General features: G+C 48.7%; 1 protein-coding gene across 14 annotated transcripts in view; it reads left to right on the top strand.

Annotated features, from left to right (window-relative positions):
* Positions 1 to 12,249, top strand: part of FARP2 (FERM, ARH/RhoGEF and pleckstrin domain protein 2) — an 81,320-nt gene extending 69,071 nt beyond the window's left edge. For 10 of the 14 annotated variants that reach the window (XM_051782392.1, XM_051782394.1, XM_051782395.1 and 7 more), the window contains 9 exons: positions 326 to 456; positions 1,232 to 1,300; positions 1,690 to 1,779; positions 2,433 to 2,515; positions 4,650 to 4,768; positions 5,553 to 5,716; positions 8,384 to 8,491; positions 9,286 to 9,437; positions 10,564 to 12,249. In XM_051782392.1, the coding sequence (XP_051638352.1) occupies positions 326 to 456; positions 1,232 to 1,300; positions 1,690 to 1,779; positions 2,433 to 2,515; positions 4,650 to 4,768; positions 5,553 to 5,716; positions 8,384 to 8,491; positions 9,286 to 9,437; positions 10,564 to 10,654 (1,007 nt within the window). In that variant the 3' untranslated portion in view covers positions 10,655 to 12,249. Of the gene's footprint in view, positions 1 to 325; positions 457 to 1,231; positions 1,301 to 1,689; positions 1,780 to 2,432; positions 2,516 to 4,649; positions 4,769 to 5,552; positions 5,717 to 7,642; positions 7,783 to 8,383; positions 8,492 to 9,285; positions 9,438 to 10,563 lie in introns of those variants that run through there. The other 4 variants (XM_051782398.1, XM_051782399.1, XM_051782400.1 and 1 more) reach the window with 4 other exon arrangements.
* Positions 12,250 to 12,424: the final 175 nt, after the last annotated feature.

Raw genomic sequence — 12,424 nt, 5'->3', positions numbered from 1 at the left:
TTGGCTTTAATTTTTTACTTTACTTTTGGCTACATGGTAAATACTTTTTTATATGAGCAATATCTGAGATACACAATGAACTCCAGAAGCATAGGAAGTGCTATGAAGTTGCTTGTTAGTCTCTACTTACCCGCTGGGCAGCTCTAAAATACCCTTTAAGAAGTTGGCAGTTGGACTGGGTGATCATTGTAGGTCCCTTCCAACTAAACTATTCTGTTCCAAAGCTGGCTATGAATTTCAGATTCAGTTTTCCAGGGGTGGGTGAAATGGGTGGCCTGGGTCTCTCTGCTCTGCTCCCATCCCCTGGGTGCTGTTTTCCGCACAGACGCGCTGAAGGAAGTCACAGAGATGACATCGCAGCTGCAGAACAGCCTTATCCGCCTGGAAAACTTCCAGAAGCTGACAGAGCTGCAGCATGACCTGATTGGGATAGACAATCTCACAGCACCTGGCAGGGTAGGTGCCTCTGCTTCATTTTTAGAGCCTTTGTTGGTTTTATTGCCAAGGAAGTGCCTTTGAACCGTGGATTTGCCATTGCTGCCCCTCTGGTTTATGGGATGAGTGTAAGGTCTTTGTGTAACTGTCTCACAGTGAATCCCATGGATGATGGGACCATCACCTTGGTGATGTCCTGAGGAATAGATCAGAAATGCTTCTGCTGAGACTCTGGCTGCAGTTCTGTGTTTCCAGTACAGACACTGGTTACACTGGGTACGGTGCTCTCTGTTTCAGCGGGAACTGGTGTGTCACACTGGATAGGAAATCCACTCCCAGCTCTGCTGGTGCAGCCTGTGGGAACGTAGGGATGGTTGAACCATGGCACTGGGCTGAACTGGTGTCTCTGTTTTACAGGAATTCGTGTAGCTCCTGCCTGGTTTTTTGTTTCTTTGTTTTTGATAGATGTGTTGGGCATAAGTACAGGAGCATCGCATGTGTTTGGGGATGCTATGGCAGTCACTGCGATGGGATGTAAGTGTGATAGGTGAACTGCTGGTGTCCAACAGGAATTCTGCTTCTTTCCTTCCTCTTCCTTCACTGATTTAAATGCTGGTTGCAGCAAGGAGCTGATTCGTGCCACAAAAAAGGAGGAAAAGTGTCATCTGGCCTTTAACAAATCTGTTAGGGATCATTGCTGGGCACCAATCAACATCTGTGTACTCTGGGATGAAAACAAAATTCTCTTTAGTTGGGAAAGATCAAGCTTTGTCTAACTTTCTCTTTTCTGCTGCAGGAGTTTATTCGGGAAGGTTGCTTGTACAAGCTCACTAAGAAGGGCTTACAGCAGCGGATGTTCTTCCTGGTGGGTGTTGCTTCTGGCTTTCATAAACCCAAAGTCTTCAACATAAAGTTGTTGAGAAAATGTGTTTTCATGTGCTTGTGTCAAAAATCAACACTTGAGACTGAAAGCTCACTCTGAGAGATGTTTAGAGAGCATGACTGTGGCACTACTGTCTGGTCAACTTGGTTCCTTAATGGCACAGAGTTTTAACAGAATTTTAAAATTTAATTGCCTCTCTTGTAAATAAACAAGAGTGGTTTTAAGGAAAGTCAGCCAAACTGACTGAGAAATGGCATTTTTCATGCATCTACAGTGGACTTTAAACAACAGATTTTTAAGGAGATGTCAAAAAATCCTTGTCCCTGCCTGCTGCTTTCAGAACACTGATTGTCCTCTTCTTGCCTTTCCAGTTCTCAGACATGTTACTGTACACAAGCAAAGGGGTCACAGGGACAAATCAGTTCAAAATCCACGGACACCTCTCTCTGCATGGCATGTTGGTAAGTGGTTCCAGGTTGCATCACAGGGTTAAGGAAATGGCTTTGCCTGGGGTAGGCTGAGGAATTTCTTCAGGGCACAAGGACCAAAGCCACAAACTGCTCCCAGGTAGGTCTCAACAGCAATTGGACCTCAGATGTGTCAAACAGAGCCTTGTCTGCAGGTGATGAGCCTGTTCCTTCCACATTAGCAGAACAGCTGGAGCACACCCTCTTGTCAGTTCATTTTCACACTGCTCTGAGGGGCTGATCTGCAAATAGGGATTTATTTATCCTGGTGTTTTGCCCCCCCTGCACACACCTAGGCATATAACCAGCCCTTCTGCCTCCCCATCCCCTGTTCTCATGGGATTGTTCTTTCTGTCTTTGGTTTGCAGCTGATAGTGCTCGACCCTCCGGTAAGTAATGAGTCAGATCTGCTCTGACCACTTTCCCTGCCCTACTGGATGTGGTGTTGTGCTCCTGCAGTAGAACCACACAATAGATTTTAATGTAGAGCCAAAGTAAACTTGGGAGTAGGTGGTTTTCCTCAAAAAGTAGCTGTTCTGCACTTCCTGCAACCGGGTTTGACTCCACTCCCAGCCAGCAAAGGAGGACAGCTTTGGTGTTTATTGGTTACTGAGCAGTGAGGAGAAAAATATTTTCTTTTTCTGCAGGTGGAGGAGAGTGAGAATGAATGGGCCGTCCCACACTGCTTCACCATCTATTCTGCACAGAAAACCATAGTGGTGGCAGCCAGGTAACCCTGGTTTTCCTCAATTGCCTGGGGCTTTGAGGGATTCCTTCTCCAGAAAGTTACTGCTTGACTGATGCACTGCTAGAGGGGTGTTTCCTGCACCCTCTGGACTTCAAAATAAGCTCAGGACTCTCCACAACTCCTTTTTTCAGTGTTGAGTTTTGGGAAGGAGTAGTTTATCCTGGGCTGATCCCCACAGCCTGGGTAACAGGTGAGGAGGGGATTCTGCCCCTCTGCTCTCGCTCAGGTGAGACCCCCTCTGCAGTTCCAGCTCTGGGTCCCCAGCACAGCAAGGACATGGAGCTGCTGGAGCGAGTCCAGAGGAGGCACCAAGATGATCAGAGGGCTGGAGCAGCTCTGCCATGAGGAAAGGCTGAGAGAATTGGGATTGTTCAGCCTGGAGAAGGCTTTGGGGTGACCTAATTGCAGCCTTTGAGTACATGAACGGGGCCTACAAGGAAGATGGAGAGAGACTCTACAAGAGCCTGGAGTGACAGGACAAGGGGGAATGGCTTCCCACTGACAGAGGGCAGGGTTAGATTGGACATAGGGGTGGGGAGGCCCTGGCACAGGTTGCCCAGAGAAGCTGTAGCTGCCCCATCCCTGGAAGTGTCCAAGGCCAGGTTGGACAGGGCTTGGAGCAGCCTGGGCTAGTGGGAGGTGTCCCTGCCCATGGCAGGGGGTGGAATGAGATGAGCTTTAAGGTCCCTTCCAACCCAAACCATTCTGTGATTCCATCTCACCCAAAATACAAACAGCAGCAGTAACATTGCCATTGTGTTGGTTTACTTGTGAGTTGCCAGTGTCATCCTTCAAACTCACTGCAGGAGACAAAATGAAATCCAACCATACACATATTTTAGAGACCCAAAAGAATTAAACTCCAGAACATGCAAATTCCTGTAAGGAGGGGAGAGTTCTTGCACGATCTGATGGAGGAAGCTGGAAAGGGAGAGGAAAAATTAAAGGCTGACTTGGAGATTAAAACAATCCCTTTTCAGTCTAACTTATCCTTGGGCAGTGAGTTTGGTGCCTTTTTGTTGCTTTCTATCTGAATTGTACTTAGGCTGTCTCCTACACCTGGTGTCTCAGGATCAGCTTTAGGAGGTTTTGTCCTTCTGCAGGTCTGCTGAAAAGGCAGATGGAGTTAGGAATGCTAAGGATGCAGGGTGGGAGCACTAAATCTCAACCTTAGATCACAGGGTTTTTACTGCTTGATGACCTGTTCTTGAAAAATAACCACTACAGAATTTCACAGATCAGGTGTGTAGTGGCACAGGAACCAATACTTCTGGTATGCAGATGTGGGTTTTTTTAGTTCCAGCCTAACAACTGAAAGTGTCCTTTTTTTTTTTAAAGATCAACCGTTTCTCAGCAGCTGCAAATCATAAGGTGCTTGAAAGATTCTTAAATTTGGAAAAATAAAGATAATTTTTACATTGCCATAACTTTGAAATAGCTCAAAGTTTACCTGTGAGAAATAAAAATTGCTGCTGGGCTTAGACCATGGGTGAAATTTTCAGTCTAAATAAAAAGCTTTTGGAAAAAAAGAGATGATTACCAAAAAAAAGAGAAGTGTGGCTTTGTCTAAAGGCAAAGCTTCTGCTGTTGCATATCCATGGATACAGAGGAGCTGTGAATCTCTCATCCTGTAATGGAACCTGTGAGGGGTGAAGGAAGCCTCCTCTTCCTGCACCCTGGGTTTTAGTCGTGTGAGATGTCAGATCCCTTTAGAAGATGGGATGTCTTTCAGGTTGCCTTTTATCCTTCAAAAAAAATAATTGCTCATACTCCTCCATCTTCAAAATGTTTGATTCCTCTTCTGAGCCCAGGAGCTCCAGAGGGGATATTCTGCACCCCACTAGCTGTCTGTTCATTCTCTTTGCTCTAAAGTCCAAGTGTTTAATGGTTATTTTAGTCTTATTTCAAGGCTTGAGTATAGAGGTGAAGGCTGTGTGAGGTCAGTTTCCTCTCTGCAAAGCTCCTGCTTTGGAGGAATTCTAATTTTGTTTGGATTTATCTAATGGAAAGGGACTGCCCCTTGTTTTGGGCGGTGACCCGTGCCTCCCTTCAGCACACGGGTGCTGAGTCACAGCTCTGGGCTGGTGGATCCCCATGCCCACTGCTTCTCTTGCAGTACCCGCCTGGAGATGGGGAAGTGGATGGAAGACCTAAACGTGGCAATTGAAATGGCCAAGAAATCTACTGAGAAATCCGAGATGCTTCTGGAAAACTCTGTGTGCAACCGCTCCAACAGTAAGTGATGTTTCCTGCCTCCTTGAGAAGCAGCAGTTGTCTTGTCCTTTTCACCTTTCCTGTTGCAAATTTGATGACATAAATTAAGTATTTTTATAATTCATATACGGTAATGGAGAGTTAATGGGGTTTTGGTTTTAATCAAGAGAAATATGCTTGCCTTCCTAGACTGGTGTTCAAAGTAGCTTTAAATGCAGCAGAGATCCTCCCATTGCAGAATTGTTTTATAAGGTCCTTATTCATCTCTTGCATAGATTTTTCTCAATTTAACTATACAGTGATTTTTTTCTGTCCAAACGGTGGTGTCTTTGGAGGTCAGCTTTTATAGCCCAATATTCCTGTGCCTGTCTGGTGGTGTTATGGCTGTGCTGAAACATGGAGTATCCCTTCTTGGAGCACTCTGTGCTGTTCCTCCCGACTCAAGAGGAAGTGTGGTCATTTTTGTTTGTTTAACACAGCACTGAGTCAAACCATTCTGTGATTTTATTCTAGTGGAAGGTGTCCCTGCCCATGGCAGGGGGTTGGAAAGAGATGAGATTTAAGGTCCCTTCCAACTCAAACCATCCTGTGATCCTATGAATCAGCTGCCCCAGGCAGAGCTGAGTAGCAAAAGTCAGACTGATCTGCTCAGAGTGTGTGCACAGGAGCTGTGTAACCAGTTCAACTTGACATATTTAAAACTGGACCATGGCAAGAGAAAACAGCCTTTCTCAGGAATCCCAGCTTCTCTTGCTCTTTGTACTGCACAGTTTTCTTAAACCGCTGCCCAATTCTCCTCCCCCAGGATCCTCTGATGAGGTCTCTCTAGAACAGGAGTCTGAAGATGACATACACTCCTCTCGTAGCTCCTTGGACAGGCAGAGCCACCACCGTGCCAACACAACCATGCACGTGTGCTGGTACCGCAACACCAGCGTCTCCATGACTGACCACAGTGTGGCCGTCGAGGTACCGCGGGGGCGGCGCTCGCCTCACTCTGTCCCTCCTGCCTCGGCCTCCATCTCCCACTCCTCCTCAGCAGCGTTTCTGTATCCAGGGAGAGCACGGGCCATCAGATGCCACCGCATGCTTGTCCCCTCTGTGCATGTCCGTGTGTCCGCACTCACGCTCCGCTCTCTGCGCGGCAGGGCTTTGCTTCGGCAATGGCACAAAGCAGGGAAGGAAACCCAGGATATCCCAGGACTGAGTTGTTCCTTTGGGTTTTATCCTCCTTGCTGGAGGACTGACCATCCCCCCTGCACTGGGCACTGGTGAGGTGCCTCGACTCCTGGGTTCAGTTTTGGGCCCCTCATGACAAGAAAGACATTGACAGGCTGGAGCGTGTCCAGAGAAGGGCAGTGGAGCTGGGGAAGGGTCTGGAGCACAGGTGTGATGAGAAGCAGTTCAGGGAGCTGGGCAGGCTCAGCCTGGAGAAAAGGAGGCCCCAGGGGAACCTTCTCACTCTCTACAGTCCCCTGACAGGAGGATGGAGCCAGGGGAAGTCAGGCTCTGCTCCCAGGGAATAAGAGACAGGACAAGAAGAAACAGCCTCAAGTTGTGCCAGGGGAGGTTTAGATTGGATATTAGGGAAAATTTCTTCACTGAAACAGTGGTGAAGCATGGGAACAGGCTGCCGAAGCAGTGGTGGAGTCACCATCCCTGGAAATGTTCAAAAAATGTGTGGATGTGGCACTTTATTATATGGTTTAGTGGGATTTGGTCAAAGGTTGGACTTGACGATCTTGGAGGTCTTTTCTAACCCTAATGGTTCTGTGATTCTATGAGTTACCTGTCCATGGTATTTCCCTTTAGAGATTGACTCTACTGTGCTGAGCTCTGGTTAGCTGCTGTACTGCACCCAGAATTAAGAAGAGGGAGTTCAGTTCAGTGGGAATACACCTTCTCTGCCCTTCCCTTGCTGGCAGGACTGAACAGCCAAGTGCCTTTTCATGGCAGCATCATGTTATGCTGAGCAGAGTTGTTTATGATGTCCCTGATGAGGTGTTCAAGAGCAGGCTGGATGGAGCTCTGAGCAACTTGGTTTAGTGGAAGGTGTTCCTGCCCATGGCAGAGGGGTGGAACAAGATGAGTTTTAAGGTCCCTTCCAACCCAAACCATCCTGGGATCCTCTGATTCCGTGACCTGCTGGTACCTCGGATCTTGCCATTTGGTGCGGCACTGGTGGCACGTTTGGGTACTGAATCCTGAGTCCTGCAAAGATTTCCAGACAGATCAGTTCAGCACTCCTTACACTGCTTGCCACACCTCTATGGTTTCGCTTCAGGCAGCAGTTTGGCAGGTAGGACACCTTCCTGGAGGCTGGCATGCTTGGAAGACTTCCAGAAGTGGGAAGGACCCTAAATGTTGTGGAGAGAAAAAGGTCACTAACCAGACAAAGCAATGGGGCAGCGTGCTGTGGCACTGCTGTCTGTCCCTGCCTGCCTGCCCTGCCCCGCCCCTGAGGAACTGGTTTAATAGAAGGAGTTAAAAGTTTGGCCACTGGAGCTCCTGGGTTTTCCTGATACAGAGTGCGTGTGGGTCTGCTGAGTAAGAGAAATGCTATAGATGTGACCTGGGCTTGGGGTCCAGAAGTTGGGCACTGGAGCTGGTTTCTGTTGTGACTTGTGTTGGAGAAGACAGGCCTGCCTTTCCCTGCTGACACCTTTGGGAAAGGCACCATCTCACAGTTCTGTGCCTGGACAACAAGCCCACCCTGCTAGAGGTTCTGGGATTGACCGTGTGAGTTCTTGCACTCCCTCTTGCTTTGATCTGTTCCATGTTCTAACACCATCATTTTTTTCACAAGCCTTTTTCCTTTAACAGTCGCCTTTCTTGCATCACTTCTCTCACCCTAATGTTCTGTTTTTCTATTTCTCTCCCCCTTTCTCTGCTCAGTTTTCTGCTCTCTTGCTGTTTCTCCAGAGCTTCCTCCTCGCTATTTGCTGGGCCAGGCCCAACGGCCCAACACAATCACCCATGTTTGTTGGTACCGGAACCAGAGCCTATCCCTGTCTGATTACCTGTGCATGATCCAGGTAAAGATGCCTCTCACATTCTGCACTGGTGGGGAGGAGCCATGGGATGCCCAGAAAAATGTCCTGACTCCTAACTGCTCACTTGCTGGCGTGAGGATGCTTGTCCTCAGCAGCAGAGTTGTACTATCACCGTGTAGAGACAGGATTTCCTTCTGTTTATGCCTCACAAAACGGTTCTCTGTGTGAATCTGCTCTGTGTCCTGTCTGTTTCTCAGATCACAAAACCCCTGCGCTGTCATTCCGTGGCGTAGGTTTCCTCCTCCCCCTGAGTGACACCAAGGCAGTGGTGGTCCCCTCCCTGCAGCCCCTTCCACGCTGGCTTGGCTTTGCATAGCTGCCACATGTCACTTGTCCCCAGCTCTACCACTCTCTGTTTCCTCTCCTGCCTTATTTCCCTCCTCACACAGAGTGTTCCACGGGGGTTTTCTGCACGTAAGAAAGGGTGGCTGAAGGGATGGACGCTGGTGGCTGTCACCATACCTGGGAGGCCTTTTGCACTGGGGAGCAGGTGCAGGAGCAGTTGATGCAAGGGCTGTTTACCTGCAGCAGGATGGCAACCTGTGATCTCACAGCAGTTTTCTTTTCCTTCCTTCTACGCTAGAACCAGCTCTCTGGATATTTGCTGAGGAAGTTCAAGAACAGCAATGGCTGGCAGAAACTGTGGGTTGTCTTCACCAACTTCTGTTTGTTTTTCTACAAAACGCACCAGGTGAGCAGGGGTAGGTGAGGGAATGGTGTTCAGGGTGTTGGGGGCACCTGGAGGTCCTTGCCTTTCAGCTCCAGGGGCAGCTCACTGCTCTTTGAAGCAGAGTAATGAGTGGAAGGGGAGGTAGTTCATAATAAAGCCGGTCTCTGAAAGGCTGTGGGCCCTCCTTGTGGAATTTAATCAGGATTTCCAGTTCTGGTTGTACTGACCTTCTGTGGGTCTCCTCATGCAGTGACCAAAGGAGGTGGTGGTCCTGGCAGCCTCTGGGCAGTATTGGCCCACTTCTCTCCCTGCTGGGCTTCAGCTCAGCTCAACAGGCTCCAGGGATTTTCCTGCCCCTGGTGCATTCAGCACCTGCTTGATAACAAACCGTGCTGCAGCTCAACCTTTTCATCTTATTAACCCAATAAACTGTGTTTATTAACCCAACAGCTGGGTTATTCTGGCTTCTCGCCTTCAGGGCACATTTCATTTGGGAGTGTTATTTTACCTTTTGTGTCAGATCTGTGCTTGGAGTTCCACTGAAAGGGTGCAGAGAGGGAAGAGGGAGCCCAAGCAGTAGCAAGGGGCAGGGGAACAGAAGCAAATAACTCTATAAAAACAGTGAAAGGAGCTGGGGGAAGGTTTCATTATAAGCTGTCGGTGACCTTGCAAGAGAGGCAGGCTGCTCCTCTTCCTGTTATGTCCTAAACTGAAGTGCACAGGCCTTACCTGTGCTCACAAGCGTGCCTGTGTGTTGGGCTGAGCGCTGTGGCAGAGGGGCCTTGCACTGAGGGCTGGGCTTTGGGCTCTTGCAGGATGATTATCCCTTGGCCAGCCTCCCGCTGCTCGGCTACACGGTCAGCTCCCCGGTGGAGGCGGATGGGATTCAGAAGGATTATGTCTTCAAGCTTCAGTTCAAGTCCCACGTGTATTTCTTCCGGGCCGAGAGCAAATACACCTTTGAGAGGTAATTTTCTGTTTCCTCTGTCCTGGTGTATAACCTGCTGTTAACTCAGTGGTTGGTCATCCCGAGACCTCTCTTTCCTCCTAGTCTGAGTGACCTTCCAGCACATTCTCAGGAATAACATTCCCTTTCTCTTCCCACCGATGATATTTGGAGATCCCTTCTCTGCCAGAACCCTCCTGGGGGTGAGCTGAGGGTGCCCCCAGACCTGTGAGCTGCACTTTGTGCCAGGAGTCTGAGGCTTCCTTGGAGCCAGGGAGGCATGGGAGGAAGGGCTGTGGGGTGCTCAGCCCCACCATCTCTTTGGGAGTCAGATTTCCAGGTTCTGGAAAGATACTTTTTTTCCTCTTCAATCTCTGGAAACGGGATTTATAACAAGGCTGAGAACAACAAGTCCAGGCCTGCCTTTCACTTGGCTGCTTTCTCTGTAATTACATTTTTAAATTATTATTATTATTCTGTATAATTACAATTAATTGCTCTTAAGAGCTTCCACACAGGGTCCAAATTGTGTGTCAAATGCATCACATACAAAACTTTGCTGTTACATTAACTGTTGAAAACCCTTGCAGTGGGTCCTGCCCTGCAGGGTTGTATTGGTTGCTTTGGAATGTGGGTGTCACATATGTCCCCCTTCCTTGGGAGAGTGTCACACACTTGTGAGCGGCTTAGGTATCAGTCACCTGAGCTGTAAGTTGTGCTCTTTAATCCACTGGGTTCATGTAGTAATTTCAAGGGGAAAATGTCTCGTTCACAATGGGTTTGTCTGCTTTTTTCACTGTTGCTTTGCTTTCTTCCACATGAGTAAGGCTGTTACGTAATTCCTAATTTATTGTACGAAAAGCAGCAATTATTGTCAGCTTGTTGACTTTGATAAACACTGAGGGGAGAACATGGTGAGCTCTCAGGGGAGTTCTCTGGAGCTCAGAGCACTGTAGAGCTGTTACTTGGACAGGCAGGGTATTTACCACATCTCAAGCTGTTCATTTGAGTTAATTTCCTAAAAGACTTGTAAAAGAAAGAAAAAGTCTGTTTGGGGAGGTTTGGGGAAACGGGTACAGCTCATAACCAAAGGACAAGATTATCTGGGAGTGAGTGGCTGAGCATTTCTCACGTCCTTTCTTGGCAGGTGGATGGAGGTGATCAAGAGAGCCACCAGCTCTCCAGCCAGGTCAAGCCTGCTGCTTCCCAAGGAGGAGAAGGACAGTCACACTGACTGACGCAGGGCAGAGCTGGATCTCTGCTGGCAACACCAACAAAAGAGGCAGGTGGGAACAGGAGCCTCTGGAGCTGATAAAGCAAAGACTCAAGGAGGCCTGTTTCCCCCAGTGTGGAAAGTGGGAGTGAGGGGGCTGCAGACAGGGATCACATCCCTTCCCGATGGCATGGAAGAGGGTCCAGTCTGTTCCAGTTGAACCTACTTACATAGAACCACCAGCAGCGGTGCTCCGGTGCACACACCTCGCGAAGGGTTCTTGTTCCGTCGTACCTGTACAGTAACACCTTCACCTGCCCTGAAGGCCGGTGCCACCTTGTTTTTACATTTTGACTGGATGACCAGCATATATGGGAGGAACCCAGCAGCTGCCAGTGGTGTTGTGGCTCACAGCAGCGGGTGCCAGGGCTCGCTCACCTCTCCCAGCCATCACCTGCCCTGTGTGCTCGGTGTCCCTGGCTGCACAGCCCCTGTCCTGCTGCTGCCAAACGTCACCCTGCTGGCACAGCCGGCTCGGACTAATGGGGACGCACAGATGTGTCAGCTTACACACAGTTCATCACAAACAGGAACTGCAGCTCTCCTAAAACAGCTCTGCTCCTCAGGAGCTGCCACGGCAGCCCTTTCCCAGGGAAGCGGGAGAACTGGACCTCTGCTGAGCTGCCAAGGTGTCGGTGTATTGTGGGTCGGTGCAGGGGGTGCATGGTTTTTCCTCTGAACTCAATCACTATTCTCATATCACAGCTCCCGTTTCTGTCCTGTAGTAGGAACTATGTAAGGCACAGGATGGCATTCACTCTCCACTCTGGTGTGGGTGATGTTTTCAAGGCATTTAAGCACTATAGGAGAACAAACCTCTCTGAAAGTCACCGTTGCTTATGCTTTTGTCATGCAAAGACTTCTGAAAATCCCTATTCTTGCCTTTCAATTTCGGGTGGGATCCATCTTCTGTTTCTCCTGAAGGTATAAAAGTCACTGGATTCCAGATGGAGCATTACTGTCTGTGAACTCTATTAAATCTCTGTATTAAATCTGAAAAGTTCGCAGCTTGCTCTGTTTTTGTCAATCTGTCACCTGTGGGTGCCTCCACGGAAGGACCGATACACGCCAAGTGCCACAAGATGCCGTTGGACGTGGCTTTGATGGGCTCTGGGGACTCTGCTTTATATCATTAGATAGAAAAGTGTTTGTGTACTAGCAGAAGGAACAATGCAGTGGTGCAGTGAAAGCAAAAGGAAAGTGTTGCATGTTGTGAGGGTGCAGGAATGTGGAGGTCCCTGTGACAACGGGAAGGACAGAGGCCAGCACGTGCATTCTGTTGTGGTGTCAAAGATGTGGGGTGAGGACTGCAGGGAGGGGGAATCCAGAGGGATTTTTCTCGCTTGGCATTTGCATCCTCGAGGAGTGACTGCAGAACCAGCCTTTGCCACCGCTGCCACAAAGACCATTGTCCCATCTAAGTTAAATGTACTTAATTTATTAGCATCTTCATTTATTATTTTTTTAATTACCTGTTGTAGGTGTATTCATGTGGATTGATTAGATGTTATACTGTGGCTGAATATGACTGTTCAAAGTAAATAGCATCTTGGTATAAAACTCTCTCAGCCTCTTATTCCTGAGCCCACCATCCCATATTCAAGTTACTCACTAGTTTTCCAAGACTGGTTCTTGGCTCACCCTGCACCAAGTGCTGCTCCATCCAGAGTCATGTGCTGAGGTGGGACTCCCCGAAACGGGTGCTTCTGGAAGGACAGCAGGGAGCAAAAATTGC

This window comes from Manacus candei, unplaced genomic scaffold (genome assembly GCF_025592945.1).
Source record: "Manacus candei isolate 608988 ecotype Guabito, Panama unplaced genomic scaffold, ASM2559294v1 h1tg000015l, whole genome shotgun sequence".
Taxonomy (NCBI): domain Eukaryota; kingdom Metazoa; phylum Chordata; class Aves; order Passeriformes; family Pipridae; genus Manacus; species Manacus candei.
The sequence above is the reverse complement of the archived record's forward strand: the minus strand, read 5'-3'. Positions and strand labels throughout refer to the sequence as shown.